Source organism: Polyodon spathula, chromosome 33 (genome assembly GCF_017654505.1).
Source record: "Polyodon spathula isolate WHYD16114869_AA chromosome 33, ASM1765450v1, whole genome shotgun sequence".
NCBI lineage: Eukaryota > Metazoa > Chordata > Actinopteri > Acipenseriformes > Polyodontidae > Polyodon > Polyodon spathula.
This window is the reverse complement of record NC_054566.1, coordinates 2,109,383-2,135,815: the sequence shown is the minus strand read 5'-3', so window position 1 is coordinate 2,135,815 and position 26,433 is coordinate 2,109,383. Positions and strand designations below refer to the sequence as shown.

General features: G+C 37.4%; 1 protein-coding gene across 2 annotated transcripts in view; it reads left to right on the top strand.

The window, feature by feature from the left end:
- The window catches only part of LOC121303568 (adhesion G-protein coupled receptor D2-like), a 69,496-nt gene extending 43,901 nt beyond the window's left edge, over positions 1-25,595 (top strand). The window contains exons 21-26 of one of the 2 annotated variants that reach the window (XM_041234355.1): positions 1,790-1,831; positions 4,223-4,276; positions 6,405-6,552; positions 7,258-7,301; positions 20,988-21,018; positions 23,356-25,595. In XM_041234355.1, coding sequence (XP_041090289.1) covers positions 1,790-1,831; positions 4,223-4,276; positions 6,405-6,552; positions 7,258-7,301; positions 20,988-21,018; positions 23,356-23,363 — 327 coding nt within the window. In that variant the 3' untranslated portion in view covers positions 23,364-25,595. Of the gene's footprint in view, positions 1-1,789; positions 1,832-4,222; positions 4,277-6,404; positions 6,553-7,257; positions 7,302-20,987; positions 21,019-23,355 lie in introns of those variants that run through there. The other variant, XR_005947816.1, reaches the window with a different exon arrangement.
- Positions 25,596-26,433: the final 838 nt, after the last annotated feature.

The window sequence follows — 26,433 nt, the reverse complement described above, 5'->3', positions numbered from 1 at the left end:
CCTTTTTGAACACACATACTTGTTTTGTTGCAGTGAGGGGGTCACAAGGTTAACGCAGGATCAAACTCTGTGTCTGCCCAGCTCCCATCTGGAGCCAGGAAAGCACAGAAAGAACTGCGCTGGAGGAGTTCAGATAACTGGAAGCTGGACCAGAAATCTGGCTTGTAGGAGTCAGCAACATTTCTCTTTGAAGGACAGGTCATGGCAGGCTTCCAGGGTATCACTACCAGTCCGCTTGCCAAAAAGTATCCAGATGAAGAGCAGAACTTACTGCAGGCAAGATGGATCGGCCTCGCTGTGGCTGTTTTATCTTGCTCTGATAAAAACGAGCAGATAGGGCATAAATCAGGTGTGCGGGAAAGGATTTCCTCTCGCTGTCCTGAGTTTAATTCTTGAGACTAATTAATCAGTACCGCTTGGCCTATGTTTCACCCTAAAAGGTGCTTGTTAATTAGACTTATAGCATACATCCTGCGAAGGTACTTGAAATTCGTTACTGTTTTTGTAACTCTGGAACTGCTTTTCAGTACAAGCAAGGTGCAATCACTTGTGTTCGTTTACTGTTGAGATTCTCTAAAATAATTGAATAAACTTGGCAAACGCTTTTTAGTCTTGTTTCTAGTAAATTCCGAGGGGGACAGGGATAAGTTGGTCTAACTTGATAAATAACTTTTTATAGATATTAGATAGCTTGGCTGTTTAATAATAATGATAATAATAATAATAATAAAACATTCATTTACATTTTAAACATTGTTATGTTTATAGCAAAACTTCTTTAAATTCAGAAAGCTTTGTAGCAACAATGGGGCAATTTCCACGGAGAAGGAAAAAATAAGTCTCGCCTTTCTCACTCTATTTTGGTAGCACTGGGTTGTGTGTGTTTCCATGTAATTTCCTGTCTCTGCAGTGTAATACCTGTCCATATTTAGCTCTCTCTGCATCCAGAGTTAATTGACAGACAGTGCCAAACTAAGGACGTGTTTGTAGCTGGACAATATATCCAGAGACTACAAAATGTAAATGTCAAGTCTCTGAAATGAGTGACGTTTTATTTATGTTTTTGTCCTGCAGTGCTTTTTTTAATGTATTTTTCTGCTCATACTGCTACAAGGTATATATTTGGCTTCCACTGCAGTAATGATTGTAGCACTTTTTAATTTTGTTTTTTACTTTTTGACACATTTTAAAACGTAGGTCTAATTTGACCTGACTGTACTACCAGTCGAGATCCATAGGTCATACTAAACCCACCCCAGATGCCTGTGTCTACCAATCAGTGAGTAGAGCCCAGTTATTGGCTGTTAAGTGTCAGTCAAATAAATCCTGATCTGTTCTGATGAGCTTTCTTTTTTAAATTGAAACAAACTGACAATTGCATCAGGAACCTGTAACGGTACATAAAACTACATTGAATTTTACTATAGAGTAAAACTACACAAAAGACCAGATTTCACGAGGGAGACCAGATTTCACGGTCCGTGACGCGTTTTTCTGTCTACACAGTCTGATTTAGCATTGCCCTGGTGTGTGACATGTTCTCCTGGTATACCCTGTACCCCTTGATTATACTGGAAGGCTGAACCAATGTGTTAGTTTATTGCATCATTGCAGATCAAGTACACACAGCAATGCTGCCCTTGTACCCTGAAGGCATTGGCAGCTTTTAAGCATCTTCACTTTGCCACACTGTGCATTAATGTTTTGAGGAGACCATCTTCCATGGCCACCAGTCTGTTTGTTTTTATTTTTACAACCATATTTAAATCACCTTTCCCCTCTTTTTCAGGGTCTTTACATATTCCTGGTTTATGCTGTGTACAACAGTGAGGTGAGTATTAGGACACCTTGACATATCACATAGTCGTAGTCCCATTTTATAATCTACTACTGTTTACTAGCAGCATTTATAAAAAAAACATTGATGTAAAGGGGGCATATTGTTTTAATCACTACCTTTAGCTCATATTTGACCCTGAATGGAGTTTTCTTCAGTTTTATTCCCTATATCTCATAGTGGTTGCCTATGTAACAAACATTCCATATACTATTGCTGAAAACGTTTAAATCTGTTAGTTGAAACTTAACAAGACTATGCTTTATAACTGCCTTATGCAACTCAGCACAAGTTGTGTTGTAAAGGCCTTCATTTAAAGTATTTATTGCTAACAGGCCCATGTCATATTTTGCATTTTCATTAACTAAATAGGTCTGAAATATGCAGTTGAAAGAAACATGTTATAGCTACAGCAGGACTTCTGATTTTCGGTTTTGCCCAATAAATAATAAAACCCCCTGATTTGTTAATTTATTTCTAATATCTATATATATATATATTTATATATATATATATATATATATATATACTTTAGAAAGCTAGACACATATCTGTTATTTGTGGTTCTTTTGATACCTTTGAATTAAAATGAATTTTTTACTTAACGTTCACCACCCCTTTCCCATTTAAAAAGAAAAAAACCTATAAAAAAACAACAAAAAAAAAAAAAAAAAACAGAAATCTAAGGGCCAAATATTCGAACGCACTGCGTGTGTTGCAAGGGGAGTTGTAGAGATTTATTTTTTCCGCAAGTAAAAAGTTGCGAAAAAGGTTGCGCTTTTGAGTGAGATTCAAAATAGATGCTGCATTGGAAAAAATGGTTTTGCAAGTTGTTCTCTCACAAGTGCTTTTCCTTCATTTGGGGGAGATGTCAATAATAATTCTGCAAGTTCACCACCACGAGCTAAATTAAAAAGTTAATTTGCTCGCAAATCACTGTGTTGCATGGAAATCACTTAAGACTGGTTCCACTCCTCTTAATTATTTCACAGGAAGCATTTCAGGACAATCTCTATTTCTAGTTAAACAGTGAACATGGCTTTCAGACAGCTATATTTGTAAATGTTAGCAAAGCAACAGAAATATTGTGCGAGCAGAATATACAGACAACGTATAACGTTCCTTGACTTGTCTACTGAAGAAGTCCTCAGTCGATTTTATACTTTGATTAAACATAATAACATTTTGGTTTATTTCCAACTCAAATATTTAATTTATTTGTGGCTTATTTTAAACAATACTAATTACCAGTGCTTAATTTGTAAAGAAAGAAGTGCCGGGGAGCAAGCAATGACAATAATACCGTTCTTAAGAAGCACACATTCAGAATCATAAGTTTATTTGAACAAGTATTTCACGTACTGGTGTTAGATTTTATAATCACATATTCTACATCATATATGCAATGCAGTAGTTTGTGCAGAAAAATAAATTAAAGGCAAGTGTGTATTTTGCCCGTCCACTTTTTTTGCTCTCTGTGTATGGCTATTCTATGTTTTGTTATGGTTTGGCATTTAAACAGTTTAAAATGCAATACAAAGTGAAAAGACATTCAGATGACTCCAGAAGACCGACATTGAATAAAAAAAACGATACACTACACAAACATTGGTTTTGACCCATGGTCCGCACTGTAGTAATAGCTAAAGCTAATATTATCAGCGCTGTGAATGCAACAGAACCTGTCTTTTATGGAGATTGTAAACAATAAATAAATAAATACATTTCTGTTTAGGCTAGATAGTTGTTAGCTTGGTTTTCTATTTGACTGTTTTACTCTTTGGTAATTGAATAATTTACACTTTGGTGAGACTGCTTTGAAAATCAGCCCCAAAGCTTTTTGCAATAATAATAATAATAATAATAATAATAATAATAATAATAATAATCATCATCATCATCATCATCATAGCAATCACAATAACAATCACTAATGAAAATCAGAACTTTTTTTAGAAACTAATTTTATTTCACTTCTGTTCTCACACATATCTTCCGTATGTGTAGCATGTAAAAGTCGTGTCTTGAGCATGTTCAGGTTCTTTTGAACAGGGCACACAGTACCATAGTTAAACAACAGCAGCTGAAAAGGCTTACCGTCCAAGGAGATTCCTTTAATCCATTGTACTTAGCTTGTGGTGTTTTGTACTTGCACTACATCACAAGTCAGGTTATCATAACCCACTCGTTTGGAAAGTGTCATCTTAGCTGTTCAATGTCATATGACTTTAACCTTTTGGGTAGATACTATGTATGTTTTTTTAACAGCCAGACTCACTGCACTGAGCCTAAGCTGATCCCAGGCCTCCTTAGGTGAAAGGCATTGAAGGATAGTGAATGACCTGTTATTCCACCAGCTAACACACGCTTACCATTTCATTTTAGGTGAGGAGTGCTATAAAAAGAATGAAGGAAAAGAAAAAGGCTCTTTCTTTTACAGTAAGTACAAATAGACAAATATAGTTTATATAGCAAGCATCAAAAGAAACTATCAATATTATATCACATTTATTTTCGAAAAAGAATTAAGGTATATAAATGATGGACACTGACAATGTTTTTGGTTTCTTTTTAATCACTCAATCATTCATCCTTGACCATGACACACTTGAGTGACTATGACTGAAGCAGATGCACTTAATCACCTAATTAGTGAGACAGTTTATTGGACACTGGATATGGAGTGATTTCAGCTGTTGAATTGCAAGCTTGAATAAAAGCAATAAAGAAAATCACAGGAAAAAAAACTATATGCCATGTTTGTCAAGAGAGCAGTGCCTTTGTGCAATCGGCATGTTGAAGGTTGGACTAGGGCAGCGTACTCTGGTTTGCTGTCTTGGGTCCTCACAGCCAGCAGCTTCAAACCTGGTGAGACGGTATAACCAGACACACTCCACGAACTTGGAGACCAAGAGTCACAACACCTGCCCAAGATTGACAGATCATTTTGCAGCATCTTTGTGATGTCAGTTGTTAATCAGCACAATAAAAAGTCATTGCACCTGCTGTAAAACAGACTGTGTAATTTTTCGATCACATCTAGTGAATTTTATCCAAATAAAAGTGATACGTTTCTTTTGATGCTCAGTATACAAAGCGTTCTCTTTTACATTCCACTCAAGGTCATGTCGTGCACATTTCCTAGTGTTCTTCAATGGTCCAGCCTGTGTCGACCCTCCATCCTCCCCTAATATCAATTGACAATACTTGTTTAAATGTGTTATCAATTGGCCACTGGTAGAGATACTTTAGTCCCTAGTGGCTTCTCACTTAACTGGTAATACATTTCTGTATAATTCTGTTTTAATAAGGGCATTTTATTATACGTAATTATTTTTTAGGCAATCTGCAGTTCAAGCTATTGTTTTTTAACTGAGGTTTATGGGAGTCTTATTTCCAACCATGCCAATTGAAACCGGAACAGAAATGGGGGGCTCAAATCTACCCAGCAACATGATCCTGTAATCGATTGGAAGTGCAGCTGTTCAGCCACTGATTGCCATAGAAACGGCTTCAACTAAAAAAATAAATTGGCACCCCAATGCACATTTCAATATGAGAAATTGCAATATAAGCCACCCAAATAAATAAATAGTCAGTGAGTGTTCAAGGAAATAGTGGGTTGTTTTTGTTTTAGGTACTGGTTATTAATTACTGTAAAAGCATACATAATATAACTTGATACTTGTTGTTGTGACAATCTGCCCAATGGGTTGTATTGATACTCCAGGGCATGTCAGATCCATGGTTTGGATAAAAAGGATTGGAAACACATGCATAACACTGCCAACAGTGTTCTCACCATGGGCAGCCATTGATTCAATGCACGTTTGCAACATGTTTAAATTGTTCTGGATGGGTATATTACCTCTTACAAAACTACACATTTGAGACTTACTTGAGACTTACTGAAGGCACGGGTTCTTAGAATGTTAATATAGGCCATGTACTCTATCTTTTGGATTCTCTGCTTGTATCATTTTGGAGTATGGACTCTATTGATAAACTGTGAATGGTCTCCTCATGGCCATGTTAAGAGAAGTGGGTGTGTGCTAATTATCCACAAAGGGGGCATTAACCCTGCAGAGGTGAGAGGGGCTAGTTTAGTCAAGTAAGCAAAAATGGAAAAAGAGCACAAGTAAATAGTAAGAAGTACAAATAAATGACTTCAAATAAAGATGCAAAATGTTGAAAACTCAATACCAAAGGGTAAATCCATGTTTTAATAAAAGGAGAAAAGAATTGTAGCTAGCATGAGGTGTTAAGGGGGTGTGTTTTCTAGTATCGTGGTGTATAGTTCATTCCAATGGGCTGTCTGTTATTAGTTATGCTATTGCTTTTTGCTCTCTTGGTATTTTGCTAGCGTATAAGACTGCCCATTGAGGTACGCTCTCTCTTGCTTGCAGAGCTATGAGGGAAGCTCTCCTGGCACTTGCCTGCCAGCACATTGCTTGACTGGAGATGGTGACACTGTCCCACATTTATTTGTGAGCTAAATTCACAAACATTTTAAAAAGAAAAAAATTATGCTAATTCTAATACCAAATGTTGTCCCTTGCTGTTCTAGAACTGCTCCCAGCCAATAAGTTTCCTGACAACTCAAAAAACTACAGATTCTTGGGATCATGGGAAATGTAGTATTTCTACCCCAGAAAGCAGCGTGTCTTCACCAAAACAATGTGGCTCCACAAAAAAATCCCTGGTCTTAAAAAATGGTAAGTACCACTACAAGTTGAACGCAGTGATCATGCATTCCAGTCCATTGCATTTGGTTATGAAACACACTTGTGGTCCTCAGTGGCTCTCCTAGTAAAAGCATTTGGTCATGCACCCATGGTTGGAGTCCTGCTCAAGCCGAGTTGCCAATCTTGGCTAGGAAAATGGTCTGAGCTCGCCTCATCACATTTCAGCACCCCCTCCTGTGCTGAGCCTTACAGGTCCAGGTAGAGATTCCCAGGCTGGAGCCTTGCCTCCAGGGTTTAGTATCTTAATAACATTTGTTGCTTGGCTCGGTGTGGGAAAAGAAGCAACCAGCTGGAAGCAGGAATTGAGTTCGCTGTTGATCTTCAGTCCTCCTGATCAGAAAGTGGGTTTCAGCAGTGAGGCGACATTCACATTGGGAATCTCAAATCTGGTAGTAAAATATTGATAAATGAATACAAAAATGGAAAATAAAAAACTCACTTTCACACTGATAAATTCAGAGTTAAAAATGAAAAATCCTGACATTTTCCAAGGGGTCACCACTTCTTTGCAGCTAGCGTGCGTGACATTGGTGTGCTTGGTGCACTTACAAATACATGATAGTAATTAGATACACTGTAATTATTTCTAATTACAAGTGCAAGTAAATGTCAGTGGTGCTACTAAACTTTATAACAAAACAAATAGTGATTTGTTTTGTTCATTTTGTATTTCAGAGGGATTCAGAAAAGAAAGCGTTGCGACCGCTTCCTTGAATCAGGTATGTGGTTCACATTCCTCCCCCTTTCCTTCCTTGCCTCCAAGCTTCCGTCCTTCTGGGGGCAAGGAAGTTCATTGCAAGGCATAAGACTCATTACTACTAATGTGTGTTATTTCCTCATTGAAAATGTGTAGTTGATAATTGAATATCACATCACATGAGCCTCCAAGTTTCTGAACAGACGCACCCTTTAAGGTGTTGTGTGTTTCTAATGCAATGTAGTCTTTTCATTTTAAGTAGAAGGCAAGGGGGTTATGCAGCGTGGGTGCGGGTGGCAACGCCCTCCACCCCGAAAGTTTTGCAGGGGTCTAAAACTGCATATCCTGTGCCTAGACATGAGACTTAATAGGGACCCACAATTCAGAAGAAGTGCAACTTTGTTCTTTTTTTTTTTGATTTTAGGCATCAAGATTTAAAGAGCAAGTAAAAGTTACTTGTGTCTATGAATCACATTAATGTTTATGTAATACCTTGGACAAGGGTACAGGTTATTGAGCAAGGTACTTTACATAGATTGTTCCAGTAAAAACCCAACTGTATAATTGGGTAATTGTAAATAATATGAGAAAATTGTAACTTGTACTTAAGGGCATCTGCTAAGAAATGGATAATAGGAGATGGAGAACAAGGTTTCAAAGTGAAAGCAAACGCACAGTTAACTCATTCATTAATGCCTTCATTTATTATACTGTGTATCATGCCTCCTAAAAGCCTGGACACACCAGCACTTCGCTCCCTCTCTCCCTGTTTTTCCCTGGTAAAAAATAGTACTTTATTGCATTACATTTAGCGTGAAAATCCCCTCCATCTCCACTCTTGACTAACATACAAAGAAAATATGGCTGTGTTGGGAAGACGTGAAAAGTGTGACATCAACAGAAGAGGAGGAGGAGGAGACTCATACTGTACATAAGTGTGAACATGCATTTCCATTTGACTTAAACTTTTTAAAAAGGGAATTTACACAGTCCTAAAAATAACAAACCTTTGTCTTTAGTCATCTTTAGTACCCATGCCTATTTAAACATACCATAAATAAATAATCACAGTATGTGATACATATTTGTACGTGCGTGTTTGTGTGTGTGTGTATGGGGGAGGGGGGGGGGGGGGTTGTGTGTGTGTGTACTTTTTATCTGCCTTTTGTGTGTAAACTGTCAGTAATATTACTTGACCACAGTTTTACAGTAACTGAGTATGCAGCAAAAGGTCTGACCGGTACATCTTTTAGCAATATAGTGATATTTTTTCATTTAATAAAAGACTGAAGCATCAAAAAAAAGCACATCAAAATAAAATAATCAACAGTCATATTCAATTGCTCAATGTGAATACCGATTCCTGAATTGTACGTGCTAGGTTTCAGATCGATCTTTTAAGTCAACTGTACAGTGTCTTGCTCCACACACGAGTGCTTTCTATTACTGTACAGTGTCTCAACACGCACACGAGTGCTTTCTATTACTCTACAGTGCCTTGCTCCACACACATGTTTTTATTACTCTACAGTGCCTCGTTCCACACACTTATATTGGAGACACTGAAAGAGCTCAGGCCTAGCTCTGGAAGCGAGTCAGGTGGCAGAGTTCTGGACTGGGATTAGTTGTTGCTACGGTATTCCTCTTCAGCCTGCTCTGCCTTCAAACACAATCATCAAGCTCCCTACCTCTACGTGTAAATGAAACACAAATTAACACATATTCTGAAACAACCACATACCCATTGTTTTCTATGGAGGTCAGTCGTACAGCTATTATACTTCAAAGGGATGCTCGAGCCCTGCTCCGAAAAGCTCCTACAGTGGATTGCAATGATTATTTCAGACAAACCGAGGTACAGGAAATAAATAACTTCAATTCGTAGTGCAATGGTGATAATGGCATAGCTATGTCAGGTTACTCTGTAATAATGAAACTCCCTCTTTCAAATATTTTTTTAATTAGTCTTTATTGATGCAGGCGTTACTTTCTCATCTTGTAACGTGCCACAGCGATGCCACTATCCCTTAAACAAGGACCCTTATAAAACTTAAAAATGTGCTTCCGGATTTAACGAGATTGAACAGGTGGCTACAGGGGAGTTCTAACCAGGTCTTTACCAAGCCAAGGCCAGATCTCTCAAGAGATTCAATATATTGAAGTACGCTGTACTACCTAATCTGAATCCATGGTGATTAAATCCATCTTAATACATAGCTAACAAACAAAGCTATATCAAAAAACAACTGCGAATGCCAACCAATGACAAGCATGGAAGAAATTGTTTCTTAATTGCACAGGGCAATGAGGAAAATACAAGTGTCATTATCATTAGAATCTCAACCAACTGTTCCATCAGTCTGTGACAGTGATCCACTGCTTAGTAACAAAACACAAAGTAAGAAAATAAGAAGGCCGAAGGGATTACAGAACGAGACGCTGAATCTGCAGCTTTACAATTGTGTAAAAGCCAAGGACACGGTAGATCTCTCGAATAATCAGTGAAACATATTCATTTGCTTTCTACTTTGGTAAAGGTCTTTACTTCTCTCTACTAATTTTGATAAGTCTGTTAGGTTGAATTCCCCTGAGTTTCAGGAGTGGCTCCTTTGTTCAGTTTGCTTGTCGAAGATGTATGTAATCTTGGCTAGATTAACCAAAGCGTCTTGGCAGAAGAGACAGTCAAAGCCATCTAGCAATCTGCCACTTTGGAAACACGTTTCCTTTAGTGTTGTTGGGAGTACACTTCTATGCACTAGATGGGCTGATGCTTATGAATAAAAAAGAATTTTGGTTGATCTACCCTAAATTACATATGTCTATGGCAGACAGCTATAAAATAAGAATTAAAAAGCACCCTATTTTAGTGATTACAGCCATGTTAATGTTAAGGGGCAGTAGGAACCTGTCATTAGCAGCTACTGTGCTAGTTTAGATTCCCATTCCTGTCTAGCAGTCCATCCTGAGCAGCCCAGCATAACCATCCGCCTGCTTCTCCTGCAACACTCCGCTTGACAAGGATGGAGTATGAAATATCACATGGAAGAAATGCAGTGTTTCTTATAGCCACTAGAGGCAGCATGTTGCAGGTTCATGGTGGCACTCTGTACACCTGATGTACTGCTGTTTAGACATGACTCTGAGAGCTTCATTGAGGCCATAGGATACTCACATTTGCTGCATTGTAGCTTATTGAAATTGAATATTTAATTTGCAGAAGCACAGCTGTAATTAATATTTGTACATGTAAATATTAATATAGTACAATGCAAGTTCGAATGGACTTAAATTGTGATAAAGGCTGTTTAGAAAAAAATAAAACGGATAAGAAATATGAATCTTAACCAGGGTTTAGTTCATTTGAGGTTAATAGTTGCCGTGCTTTTATATTAACTGAGATTAACTTAAATGGGTCTGATTTCTACCTCATTTAACCAAGGCTGAGTTCTATTCTCAGCATCGAACACAGTCTTTTTTTCCTGTTATGCTGGGTGTGTAATGTAAACATCTGTCCACTAGGGGGTGAGCTCAGGCCACCAGAAAGGCTCAACATATGGGCTGCCACTAACCACCACATTGCCTTCACCTGAAATTGAACCTGTGTCCCAAAGCTGAACAGCTGTTTACCAGATCCCCTAGTGACTTGACCTCAACAAGCAATTGTTTCAAAAGTGCAGCGATACACCAGCTACCCGCCGTTTTTAATGCTATTTTTTCCAAGCATTATTAATGACACCTTCTGTTTTACAGGCAATTACTGTGTTAAACTAACAGGTAATTTATTGAGTTGAATGCTATTTCATTTTAGTTTCATTTAGTTAGCTGAATATGTCATAATTAAGACTTAGACTATAGCTGTAAATGTTCTGCCCTGGTACAGATTGAAACTAATATAATATATTGTATAAAAGAATAATCAACTTACTTGTGACTCAGAAGATAACTCATAGTACTGTCGTGGAAGGAAAGCACTAAAGCGCAAATGTCTTTTTTCCTTCCTTCTGAGCTATGGTACAATATTGGGTATATCTCCCTGTAACCGTTTGCCATAGTACTCTCCGCCAGATTTCTAGATTTCTTTTTCATGCACTGCTTTTTGCTACAGCACATGGATAAACTAGATTAATCGATCACCCATAGGCATGATTTAATCTTTAATCGATTAAAACCCCTAATTTTATCTATACAGTCAGCACTCAAATATCCGACCCTATCAAATGTTGACTTCAGTGACGCTTAAACGAGGTTGACACATATCTGATTATTTCATCAACCTGGCCCTTCCCAAGCATACAGAATCACTTGGGTGATTCTGTATGCTTAACAACTTAATAATAATAATAATAATAATAATAATAATAATAATAATAATAATAATTGTAGTAATGTTGCACTTTAAAATACTTAAAGAAGTTAACAAAAATGATCAATGAAGGAATTTGTAAAGAAACACAATTGAGATTGCAGTAAGTTGTATATATAAATGTATAACAATAAAATAATTTTGTTGAAAATATCAGTTCAACTATACTACTAGATGTACTGGGCTTCAAATCTGACTGCTACTGGTACCACAAAGAAAAACATAACAATACTGTGAGTACAGCTGTACAGTTACTGCTACTATATAACAGTAAAACTGATGGATATATAGGGATGTTCAATAACTGTGATCTATAGATTTATAGTCCAACCTTTATTTTACAATGATGTTGCTGGAGGTCAGAGTGGTGACCTTTTATCAAAACAAGACCTGTTTTGTAGTGGGACAGCCCATCTCTAGTGTAAGAATGCATGGACGGGGTCGTGTATTTATTTCCAGTGTTTTGGATCATTTTCAGGTCGTGTCTGGTGTGGATTGACATTTGGCAACTTCGCTCGCTCGCTCTTGTCAAGTGAGGATGTAGCTTAACCCTCCAGTAACCACTGCAGGAAGCATAACACGTGGGTGTGGGGCGCAGGTGGGAAACCGGAATGTGTGGGAATGATATATAATGCTGTACTCGCTTCACCTGAATCAAAGCTAAAATAAGGGTACACTTTTGAAAGTATTTCTATTCTAGTGAGAGATAAGAAACCACTGCTTACCTCGCCTTTAAAATCCAGCATACCATGCCTTTACCACTGGAAGTTGTCATTCATACCACAATGCATGCTGTCAATTTAAGTGTAGATGCTTGGATGTGAACCGTTGATTGGCCCCCTAGGTGCCAGTTTCACTCATCTTATTCTGACAGCTACAATGGGTTTCACATCTCACTAAAGGGGCTGCTACTTCACTGGCCTCAGCCAGTTCCAGAGATTGCTTTTTTACACGGCCGCTTGTTAATAGAGAGTGTGATTATCTCTGGAAGCACACACTGCGGAGAGTACAATTCTCACCCAGGCTAAAGCTGTCATTAGCCTTTTATTTAGTTATTAGGGTTAAAGTGGTTTGAAAAATGTATTCTCAGATCTCATGAGGGTTGAAGGATAGGTTTAAAGAGTCAACCTAGAAAAAAGACAGGATAGAAGGGATTTTATTGGAGTTTGTAAAACCCTAAACGGTAAAGTTAACACAATTCAGTACTTGAAATTATTTAGCACAGAGAATAAGAATGCAAGGTGATAACGGTACGTTCTGAACTGAAGGTGGGAAGCATTGTTTTTACACAGAGTTGTAAATGCTTAGAGTAGCCCGCCAGGTGAAGTATTCAAAAACAGTGATGTTCTGTCCTGTTTAATTTGATCCAACAGCTTCGTCTCGCTCCCAAACTTTTCTTATGTTTTGTCTTTTGTTTGCACCCGTAAAATGAAACTATACGTGAAGGATTTTAGTGTGCTAAATTGTTTGTCTCTGTAAAGCCGGGTCCACACCTGAGCGGTCAGTTGTGCAACCCAATCGATCCCGAAATCGCGCAACAGCTAACACTTTCTTATCTGTTGTAATGGGTTCCATTATTACCGAGGAAGAGCTGGTTATTTTTACAACTGTTGTTATTTTACATGCCATATTCCAACAAGCAAGCCCACGTCAAGCTGGACAAAACCGTGGTTGAGATGTCACCAGAAACATGGGGCATATCATGCCCTTGTACAGGAGATGTGGCTCGAAGACACAGACAAGTACTGAAACTTTTTTACGGATGGACACCCGATCATTCAACCTATCACTAAACTTGGTCAAACGTTTAACTTAAAAAGAAGACCCTTGCTTCAGAGCAGCTATACCGGCAGAAGAGAGACTGCCTGTCAGTGACCCTGCGATATCTAGCTGCAGGTTACACCTACACAAGTTTAGGATATCTGTACAGAATCTCAAAACAAGCCCTGTCTGTGATTATCCCCGATGTGTGTATTGCAATATACCAGGTGCTGAAGGACAACTACTTGCAGGTAAGCACAAAGACCTTTTGTTATTATTTGATCATTATATTGTGTTAAAAAAAATTAAATAAAATAGCAGGCTAACACTAAAAGTATACACTTTGTAATCAACAAACACTATAATGTTATTGATTGTACTGAATAAACCTTCCAGATTTATGAAAATTAGTCTGACACAACCCTCTTCTTTCACCTCAACAACATAGAAATAACAGTGTAATGTCAACTAAAGATTCATTACACGGCTCAAGCCATCCCAAGCACCCCCACTATTTACAAAATGTTTAAATACTATTGCACTACAAATAAAATTCTAAATACTGGAAATAAACATTAACAAAACAGTAATAAAATGTTAATTAGTGAATCGTGTAGGCTACATAAACTAGCAACCCATCATGCCATTGAGCCACCCATCCCCTAGTTTGATAATGGTGAATTTATAGTGACATGTATGTGTCACTTGTACTGGGTGATGATGCAGGGTGTAAATATTGAGGCTGGAAACCTACAGGTGTTTGAGGACGAACAAATTTTGCCTGATATAAAACACTTTGTATTTTATGTTTTGCCCATTTCCTCAGATGTTCCGTAGGTAGGGTACAAAGCTTCCCGCAACACTTTGGGCAAACGCATCGTATTCGTCAGGCGGTGAGAGCTGGCAAGATGCAATTTTGCCGAGACTTCCAATTGCAAGGTTTATTAAGTCGACAGTGTGTCTTCTCGACCGTTTGCTTGGGTTTCTTGGGCGATGGTATGTTTGGTACTGTAACTTCTTCCCCTTCGCAGTGCTGCAAAGCATCACCAGTGCAGTGATCCCAAAAAAATTAAAAACATACAGATTAGCATCGGTAAATTTTGTTGCAAAGTATGTTGTAGCATATGTATGTAAACTTATGATTTTTAATGCATTTGTAGTTTTGCATTTCTGGAGGTTTAGCAAATATTTCAAAAATTAAAAGCATGTTTTTTGTTTCTTGTGTTCACAGATGCCTTACTCTAAAGAGAAATGGAGGACAGGTGGAATTTTCCTCGCTGGATCGGGGCAATGGATGGCAAGCACATTGTTCTTCAGGCTCCCATGAGATCAGGGTCCACATACTACAATTACAAGCGTACCTATAGCATAGTGCTACTCGCTGCTGTAGATTCGTGCTACAGATTTCTATACATAGATGTAGGTTGCCAAGGGCGACTTTTGGATTGTGGTGTTTTCAGAAATTCAAGCCTATATCCTGCTTTAGAAAATAACACCTTGTGTGTCCCTGCCAGGCCTGTCCTACCTGATCGTGATGTTCAAATGCCTTGCTTTTTACTTGCTGATGAAGCATTTCCACTGAAAAACTACATCATGAAGCCATACCCCAGAAGGAATCTCGAAATTGCACAAAGAATATTGAATTATGCTATATTACTCTCCCAAGCCTGAAGAATGGTAGAGAATGCTTTTGGGATTATTGAGCAGAGGTTCCAGGTCTTCAAGAGACCAATACTTTCTCAATCAATTTCTCAAAGACTATCACAAAAGCAGCATGTGCCTTAGATAATTTTCTGACAAGAGACATAGACTCTGCCCAGTTATTCATTCCAGAACAATCTGTGGACACTGAGGACACTTATTCAATGAATGTCACCCCAGCACCTTGGGGAAACAAGGAAATCACAGGCATGATACCACTGCAACAGCAAGGAAGCAACAGGTCAACAACCAACGCTTGTGAAACTCGGGACAAACTCATGGATTATTTTACTTCTGAAGGGGCTGTTTCTTGGCAGTGGGGAATATAAAAACCCTAGGCCTACATGTATTCAGGCACAGATGCATTATTTTTGTATCCTTCTCTTCCAATCAGTTTCCCAACCCCTGTCCTGGGGACCCCAGTCTGTGTCGGCTGGTTTTCGTTCCAACTGAGATCTCAGTTATTTAATTGAACTAATAGTCTTTTCTTTGTTCTTTTTGATGCTCTGAGGAAGACCGGGATCGTCAAAATGCGTTATCGATTTAGTATTTTTATGTAATAAATTCTTGTTTTTTTTTTAACTGAACCATACTGGTTGTGGACTTGCTTTTTAACCAGGAAATGCACTCTACATTTCTTTTATGGTGCCACAGAGAGATATGATGCAACACTCCCAAGACGAAGCACCCTGTGATTATACCAAGACTTTCAAACACTTTTGTAGTGTCAGCTGTGTGTGTGTGTGCCTAAGCAGTTATCATTTAATGTTCCTATTTGCACCCGTTGTGTCTTTTGGTAGAACTTTTTTGTGAATTAACTATTGTTAAATTACTGAATTTGAACAGCGGTTTGTGTTTTTCTGTGAGCCTTCTACTGGCCTAGTTTAATTTAAAAAAAGGGCATTGCAACAATGAATAAATCTAGCAGAAATTTAACAATGTTATTTCCACCAACGTCATTATCGAACCCGCTACTTTTTAAATAATAGACTTATAGCAGTAGTTTAGTGACAGAGTAACAATATCAAATATTTAGTTTAATACATAACTTTAGATCAAACTTTACAATTTAGTAACAAACATTTTTCTGTGTACTTGTGCCTTCTTTGTGTACAAAGGACAGTTACCAAAAGCACCGTTTTCATACAGGCTCTCCCAAATCAATTAAACGTGTTATTATTCTATCATATCTGGCATTAATAATAACAATTTGTTATATAGACTTGAATAAAATAGGCTCATATGGTACGACCATATTTCATTTGAAATGGGGGAGTATGTGGGTGGGGTGAAGGTGCCCCACATCATTGGAAGTTTACACATAACAGGTTGGAGTCTGTTCGTTTGCAGGTTCCCTGATCTTTCCAAAAGGAAAAGAGATCGAACCACCAAACAGACGGTTTATAAACATTGTCCGGGGAAGTCCCGCTGCTTCTTGTTTCCTCGATTTTTCTTTGCTTCCCTTGTGTAAGCAGTGTGGAGAGAATGCTGCTTTGCCTTTACGTTTTCAGCAGTCACACACAGCTCGATTTAAACTGAGTTGCTCCTCTATCTCCTGCACTGTAGTATCCCATAAAGGTTTCTTTGCGATATGACTTGTCACAGATTTTCTTTTATGGTAGTGGCATCAAGATTATAACAGCCAATCAGAGTTCGCAAATTGCCGCATGATTGCTCACGTCACTAGAAGTCGCTCAGACGGTTGCTTGCAAAGTAGAGCACTGCTGGTTGCAGGGACGTCCACATATAAGCGACTCTGTTGCATGCAACTGATCGCTCAGGTGTGGACCCGGCTTAACTCTAACAGGCTGATTTTCATTTCACAGATAGCATGTTGCCAATAGTGCACACTGTAGTACTTGAATGATCCAATGAGTCAATGGTCATGCAAAAAAGAAAGAAACCAGAACCGAATGAACACAATGTTCTTCTCTTCACTAACACCCTTCTTATACACCTGTGGCTGGAGCCTAATTAATCATTCAATTATGGCCCTGGCCATATTCCCATGTGTTTCCTACACACGCCCATGCTTTCTCCCTTACCTGCCTTTAAATGTCTTTGAGCTTGTCTGGAGAGTCCTAAGCAATTAATTAATAACATATAAAATCTCAAAGTATATCTTAAATGGGACAATATTGAGATTCTACTTCTGAATGTCACTTGTCTTGGTGGCTGTCAGTAGTCATCCTCTAGTGGAGAGATATGGACTCGCCTGATAGAAGTCATTGGCGATCAGAATTGCTTCTTTTGATTATAATCCGAGGAATACCACCTTAATTGAGGTTGTCGAATTCAGTAATACCAAACATGTGAAATTACATTACGGTGTTAGTCACAGGTGGCATATGTTACTAAATGTACAACATCAATATTTGTTTGGCATTCTGTCAATATTTGTGTCTGGAAGTCAAGCTAAAATATTACACACAGCATGTTTCACAGACTCTGAATATGATCTTGGGTTACCTTACTTGAGGTAAAGTAGTCCAAGGTTAGTGTGAGTCTGGATCTGTCTTCTGGGATTATAATAGGGTTTGGCAATTTGCTGCACCAGAGTAATGAAGAAACACCCAATTTGAATTGAACGTCAATATATACTTTTATGAAGATTACTTCACATTTGTCAACATTTAAAAGGTATGTTTAAAAGAAAACAGGAAAGAAATGAAAAAGGAAAGAATGAATACAGTTATTGCAAGTCCTTTCTCATGAAAAACATTCAGCGTAGATTGTGTATTTTTCATGTTTTTGTCAGTGCACTGGTTACAGTTTGTGTGAAGACGGCAGGCAGGGAACAATTCCATAAGTCATGCGTGATTCACACTAGAACAGGTTAGGGATAGGGTTATCTTTGAATTGGGCAACCACAATCTTTTCTTCACCAAGAGAATAACACATTTTCACACTGGAAAAAGTGAAATATTTACTACGTAAACAGAGAAATAGCTGAAGTATATTTTGATGTAGAAAAGAATCTGGTTATGAAATATTCTCATTCTTTTTCATTTTGTATAACTTAAACTGAGATTCACTCAAGCTGATAAAACAGACAACTGGAGTTTAGTTTTCAGGACTTCTGATGAAACCTATCAAAGTGCTTTAATCAGTAAATAGTGATTATTTTTGAAGTGCATTAGGACACAGCTTGACCCCACATAATTGTGTACTGGTTAAAGAGTCAGTAGGGTCTGAAAAAATCTAGTGTTACATGTCCCTGTGTGTTGCTACAACTGCTTAAATAACATACCTGTCATTTTGTTGTTTGTTTTTTTTTTTACACTAAATCAGTTTCAAAGCTCTTTTGAAAATGTCCGCTCTAGTGCACTGCTAGTGTAAGGATTATTGCCCACATTATCAAACAGGTAAGAGAGCAATAAAGATCCAGGATGTGGTACAGAAAAGAAAAGTCAGAGCACTTGTTGTCATGGTTATTTTTTTGGTTGTTTTTTTTTTTGTTTAAATATAAATCTGAAACTAACATGAAATGAGCCCCTGCCTATTGACACGTTTGATTTGGCATTGATTTGATTTACACATTTCAAAACTTTTAAGAATGTGTTTGTTAAGTTATGTATTTAGCTAAATCTGGATTTTTTTTTGAAAGGTAAGAACTTGGACTAAATTAGCTGTCATTTATGTATTTATTATTTTTTTTTTACAGAACTGCCCCTTCCATTTTCTCGCTTGCCTTACAGACTCGCCACACCCCCTCAGGGGGAATACCCCTCACTCATTTAGAAGGCTGATCAAAAATGCACTAAAGCGGTCATTTTGAAAAGCACTTGGAAAACCGATTTTAAAGTTATAAGTGTAAAAAATTGTCAGGATGTTAACAATGAAAAGAAAAATGAACAGGTTTGTTTAAAAACTGTTTTAGCATTATTGTTTTGCCGCTTGGGTGGTGGTAAATTCCCCATCCATTGAAACTCATGCGGAATGTGGCCATCTCCAAATTGATGAAGTGATTACTCATTTGGAGATGGTCATGTATATAGAAGCGCAGCAGCCACTTGGTGAGGAGAGAGAGCAATCGCTACTCATGCTGGGGATAAACTAGCACGAGTAGGAAGACTGCTGTGTATCAAAATGATCAAGAAATAAAAAAAGAAAAGGATATTTTAGGTATTTAAAAAGGTAGAATAATTGATTACAAATTTGTAATCAATTCTACCTTTTTAAGTACCTAAAATATCCTTTTCTTTTTTTTCTTATCTCTCTCTCTCTCTCTCTCTCTCTCTCTCTCTCTCTCTCTCTCCTCTCTCTCTCTCTCTCTCTCTCTCTCTCTCTCTCTCTCTCTCCTCTATATATATATATATATATATATATATATATATATGTGTGTGTGTGTGTGTGTGTGTGTGTGTATATATATATATATATATATATATATATATATATATATATAAAATCTCATCAGCATGCACAACTTTTGAATTAATTTATTTAAATGTTATTTATTTATTGGCGTTAACTAGTTAATTATTTTCTGTTTGAGTCCCGCTGGCACAATCGTGTTCAGTCTATTTATTCATTTACTTTCTTTTATTCTTCTACAAGTCGCATTGTCTAATTTTAGCTGTGCTGATGCTACAAACTTCATACCATTTATGTCATGTCCTTGACTGGTGAAGTGCTGTACTGTTGGTTCATTAATTTATTTTTATTTCTAATTTAATGAAAGGTGGTTCTGAATTCTTTTATATAACATTGTTCCATTCTCTCAAACATATTTTATTGCATCACATTTTTCACAGGCTATTCCATAAACAACATTGCTATTTTTACAGTAGGTATTAGTTTTCAGTGGATATGTGGTGTTATTTTTATATTTTCACTTTTGTCCATGTATTTACACATTTTACATGTACCAGTGCAAGTATTTGTATTACCTATTCTGTCAGTTATTCTGACTTTTGAATGCTACAACTGGGGCCTTAAGAAATCCTTTTATAGGTATGTATTGGTTTTGGCCATCGTGCCTTTTGTTTGGTTTAATAAAAGAGCACATTGGCGTCCTTGTGAGTGTGCTTGTATTTCCTGGTCTGATGATGTCACACACCTAGCCATCCCTCGCTACAGGGCTCTCTATTATAACGCGCCTTGGTTATAACGCTCCTACAGCACGCCCCCCAATTCCCTGTACAAGTGATTCATGCAATATTTATACAGTAAATACAGTACCGGTGTTCAAACTGTAAACAACTTCTCGGTCTAACTTCCGTTTCTGTCTCTCCCTTTTGAAACAGTAATTGAACTGAAGAAAAGCTGGGCTGGCACTTTAACACAGACATCTTATTCAGAATTCATTTAATAACTAAATAAATATTAGGCCTATTACGTGGTTCTTTCCTAATGTATTTACTTTTTTTGCTGCGGGAGGAGCTGCGGCTTTCTCTAGGAGACGAGATGCTTCAGCAGTCGAACCTGGGCCGAGCCCATTCCTTCTTTCCCTCGACCGACCAGCTCTCTTTCTCGCACTTGGTTTGCTTGTCTGTTGCTTCGAACTGAACTCCCGACGCTGTTTAGCCAGGCTATTTATAGTATAAAAACTGTTTATTAAAATGATCCATGAGTGGGAATGTTACCTTTTTTTAATATAGCGTTAATTAGATGGTGCTCTATGCATGGTTAATTCACGGAAAGTTACATTTTTGCTTGACTATAGGTATATATGGGAGTTATTTTATTTTGTATTTTAGTCAGATGTGTGTTTTGTGACCGGCGGCGCCCCCTACCCCCTTCCTCGTTTATAACACTCTTCGATTATAACGCTCATACTGTGTGTCCCGAGACCCTCGTTATTGCGAGGGAGCACTGTACTTTCCCATTTCCAGTTACTAGTATGTGACTTACCTGTTTTTTTTTTGTTTTGTTTTCTAGGCTGTTCAGCTGACATCCTTCAAACCATCAGGTATGATTATATCTCATCAAATGAGAAAAATACAAAAAGGTTCAAATAGCCTGAACATGTTCAAAAGCAGACTGTCACAAAATATATGCAATACCCTGTCAAGTTCTTGATTAAGTATTTTTGTTTTTAAGGTGAAGTAGAGGAAATCTGTGGATTTAATGCATTTCTTCTTTATGAAGAGAATTCACCTTTGAACGCAAGGCTGGAGTATTCATTTTCAGTTGCAGCTTACTTAAATACATTGCTTTTAGTTTTTTATTTTATTTTAGGAAACCTTGTTGCATAATTATTGCCAACACGAAGCATTGTAATGAATTTCAATTCTATACCATTAACGGCCTTTATTTCACATCCACTGGGGGCAGTGTTGCACTCTGGTGTAGCAGCTGATCTTGAGATCCTGTAAATTGGGCTGTGTTTTCTTCACTGTAAAAGGATTTAGGTCCCAGCATTTCAGGGTCTAAAAACAGCAAGATATTTCACAATTAACATCTGTTTATTAAAGCAGAAAAAAATTGCATTGTCACATTCAGTACTGTTAATTCTCTATAGTTATTAATAATAACTACTGAGAAAATGATCAATTTTGAATGTGACAATGCATTTTTTATAAAACAAATGTTCCTAAATTTTGAAATGCTTACCTGAAAAACAGCAAATGCTAAATTGAAGAATGATTAATTTTTTTATGTCCACCAAAATGCAGCCCTACCTAAAAGACGCCGTCCTCTTACCAGGCCCCCAGGGTTAGGGGACTGAAATATAAATGTAATTAGGACTCAGGAGTTATATGGTGTCACAATATTATGCTACAAATCTCTACAATGTCGGCACACTGACAAAGCTTTTGTTTTAAAACCAAACCGATAGAAAGAGGAAGTAATGCATTTAATCCTAAATTGACTTGACCTTCGTTATAACAATATGCCTTCTCAGGGCCGGGTGCACATTAAGATACAGCCTCAGTAATGCTGTTCTATTCAGAAGTATGTGCACTATAGTGACAATTCATACATGGCATGTCAGCGGTAATCAGAACCTACTGTCAATAACAGCGGTATAAAACTTAAAATAATGCAAAAACGTTTTTTTTTTGTTTTTTTTGTGCCAGCAGCCATCTGTTGTAACAGGAATAGTCTTCAAAAAAGTCTCAGTTTATCAGACGATCCAAAACCGAGTCATTCATGTTGTTTTCTTTTATGTTTATTGTGGCCAAATTTGCTTTTATGAATCAATACTCTTATAAATTTATAGTGAAATGAAAGTTTTTATAGTGTTTGGAAAAGGGGTTGTGTTTTGTCTTTTAGTTTGATTCATAACCCATGGCTTATTATTATATGCAATTAGTACCTTTGGTATTCAGGTATGTGCAAATTAATTGCATTAAAGTGCCACTTAACATGAAATGTTCGGTACACAGTGTTCCAGAACAGACTGAGAAGCTTTATTTTCTTTGCAAAAGGGTGCTCAGATCACCCTCTAAGCAGCTGTGCCCTGTTTACAACCAGCTTTCCCATTACAAAAGCAGCAACAGGGTTTTTTAAAATTATTATTTGAAAGTTATACACTGGCAACTGTATTTTGAAAATATTGTGTGCATGGTGGAAGTGGTTGCCAGGAATGCTGGCTTTTAACAATCCAAAAATGTATAAAGTTAGACATTTCTTAACTCACAGAAATGTGTTGGGGAGAAAAAAAAAAAATTCACGTATGCTTAAAGCAAATGAAGCAATAATAAATACAATGTAACCCATTGGAACCCAGTACTGCAGGAGCACCTAACACATTAGTGTTTTTTTAAATATGTTTTACCATGTTTTACCATGCCTCTCTGGGCTTTACAGCGTTTACTTATGCTTTAACAAGAATTCGCTATGCTTAGTTTGTTAGACTTTGCTATTTACTGTGATGCACTTTTATAAGGCATGTACATCATTCCTCCTCCTCCTTAGTCATGGTACTGTAGTCATCGTAATAGTACATGTTTACATCTCTGTCTGTTATTTATAGTTGTGGGTGTGTGACACATGCAAATATCACAACAGGAAGAGATCATTTAAACTCTAGAAATTGCTGGAACAATAAATATACAAATTTAATATGAATGTGACAAACCAAAGAAATTCATAATTTAATTATAAAAAATGAAATACAGTACACTCTACTTTTATTTTTTAAATTACAAAAAAAACAAGAAGGAATTACAGGCTTATATGTACAGTTGTGTTGTTGTTATTACTCCTTCATTGCTTCTAATGTACTTCTGTTAAAAACTAAAAATAATACTTTTTTTTTTTAAGATATTTAAAGTACTGTATTTTGTCATTTTTTTTTTAGGCTGCTGAGACTTGCAGAATCATGTAGAAGACAAACCACTGTGAAAGAACTTCCTGGAGCTCCTGGGCGCAGTGCAGTGCAGCCTGGAAAGCAGCGCAAGCACATACATGCTTTATCATACCGTGTGTCACTCCTTCTCTTTCCATTATGAGTGTCTGCTTTGTTTTCAGTATCAATACAATGCCTTAAAAAGTTAAATTCCACTGCACAAAATAACAGTAGCGAGCTCCCATGCTGTTGGTTTTGAATAGAAACAGCTTCAGCAGTGGATTGACTATTTGGGAACACAATTTATGACAGGGCACATGTTATTGAAATAAATACCAAAGCGATAATTCTCTGATGCCGTGATATATCAGTATGGATTGAAAAGCAAGTCCTTCCCAATGACATGTTAAGTTTGTTTTCCTCCTCCTTGCCTTTTTGATGTGCGCAGTGATGCAGTGTTCCTGTTGCAGTACTTTTTTAACTCTTTGATGGAATCTGTATTCGGGGGGTAAGTTCAGAAGCGGCTCCTCTTTTCTAGTTGTAATATACAGCACAGACCACATCAATGTCTTCATAGTATGAAGAGCCAATGCCATCTAGTGAACTCATTAGTATTGCCAGAAATATATAAGAAAACCCATTCGTTTCACTAGATGGACAGATATTATATATTTGAGTGATTGCAATAGGAAGCACTCTGCATGATTGCGAACATCATAAGGTACATTTGAAAAAAATCTCGGATCTTGTGAAGTTGGGCAAAGGCTAAGCTGCTCAAATTGTGCAAAATGATGTATTTTATTATAAGTCACCTTACCCACCACATTTTAACTTATTTAGAACACAAGAACAAAGGTTGTACAGAGAAACTACTAGTGATTGTAATAAGTATTGGTTTGTTTTTTTTAACACTAGAATTGCGCTACGTCTTCTAAGCAAAGGCTGATATCTGCATATGCTGGGCTTGTGGCCCATTACAGTGAGTGGTTCATTTTATGTGTGAATAACAATACAGAATCATTGAGAGGGGATAGAAGAAGATTGTGTACTGTATAATGACAGTATAATTAATGTGTGGTATCCAAATAATTACTGACTATATTGAACCATGCATGCCTTAAATGAACCATGTTCCACTATCCTCAGGGCTGCAGAAGTTTTGTTGTATTGTTTCCTGTGTACTGTAATCCCAAGTAGCCTCTCCTTTTTGGGGGCAGTTTAAGAGTGCAGAAATGTTTATGCTGTGTGGTGTAGTTCTGCACAATATAATTGTAGTTCTGTACAATTAAATGTGCTAAATTTGCTTAAATTAATGGCACGTGAATAAGAGGGTTTGCAGTATATTCTCTAAGTGAAAAATAAAATGCAAAATCTGGAATTGAGATCATATTAAACAATTCGACAATCCTAGAATTTAAATAAACACAATCTTACAGCTGCTAATATATTTTTGAGATCACAAAAGAACTAGTTGAAATGTTTGTCATTGAATTTACTCAGATTCTTTTACCTTTTCAGCTTTGGCATAATATCCACAGCTCCCCTTCACTGGGTGGTTGATCTTTCCATTTTAAATGCTTTTTCTTCACTTTGGATTCTAAGATACAACACTATAAGAGCTCCTTAAAAATCAAACCTGTATTAAAGAACACAATAAAAAGAATCCAGTGAAGCTAATGATACCTGTTTTCAATGTTTCATGTGAGCTCTTGAAGCTGACATATTGTCCGACACATTGTAGAAATATATATTAGGTAACGTTGCCTGTCATTTTTTTAAAAGAACATGACATTAGCTATGGTCTGGCCTGGTCTCCAAGTGAAATGAGGTGGTCCCCGAGTGGCTCACCTGGTAGAAGTGCAGCCGCGTGGTGCGCAGGGTGAGTCATACAGTGCCGGCAGGGCAGAGTATGCCGGTGGGGAATCCGAAGGGAGCGTCTCATTGGCCCGGGTGCTCCCGTGGGTTAGACAGGTAAAACCGGTAGGGACTGTTTCTCCTCATTGCTCCCCTGTTGCTGGACAGGCGCCCGGTGTGCTCAGGGCAGACACCGCATGGCTGGCGTTTGTCCTCCAGAGGTCGATAGCTTGCTGACATCTGCTGTCGAGTTTTTGGGTGAAAAAGGAAGCTGGCTTTAAGAGGACGCCCACTTAATCTTCGGGTCTCTTGAGCCATTTGAGGAATTGCTGTGGTGAGGAGAAAAGCTATTGGGCACTCCAATTTTCTCCAAATTTGGGGGGAAAATTTATAATTGGACACACTAAATTAAATAAAAAAAGCTACATAGTAAATTCAATGACAAATGTTTGTCATTGAATTGATGAAGTTTCCTCACTTTGCATTGCAAAGGTACAACAACATGAGAGGATCTTAAATATTGTACAAATAAATATAGAACGAAACCTGTATAAAATACACAGAGCTAAAAAAAAAAAATAATAATTCTAGTAAATGTTATTTAGTTAGGGTCAAATGTTTACCGCATACTTTAAATTACTCTCTGCTTTATTCAAATCGGTCAATACAAATTGACATTAATGACAATACATTATTGACATTGCTAGTTCACTACCAGTATAAAAAAGCATTACTATTTGGCTTCTGCTGAGTTGAAATTGATTAGTCAACTACCAGCTGACTGTCACTTTTTGAGACTGCTATTCTGTGTTCCCCTAGTGAATACAATTAGAAAAGTCTACTTGCATGTAAACCAATTGTTCAGATATGTATTCAAACTAGTCCTAGTGAGAACACTGACATGCCCATATTTAGGATTCTTTAGCTATGTAAATGATGTCTTTAAGATAGCAAGAGATGTGACTGCTGGTGCTCTATCACTGTAGAAATCCCATTCCTATAACATGCGCATGGTCAAACCTTTGGGGATTAATCCGAGCTGTTCCCATGTGGGGCTATAAAGAATACTATAGTTTATTCATGCAGTACTGCGTGTATGATCGTTACACTATTGGCACAATGCCATAGTATTCAGCATTCACAATCATTTTGTATGTGTTTAGCCTGTGACAAATTGTATACTTATTGTTTTCATCATGTGCGATGCTATATTATTATGAAGAAAATACATTTTCT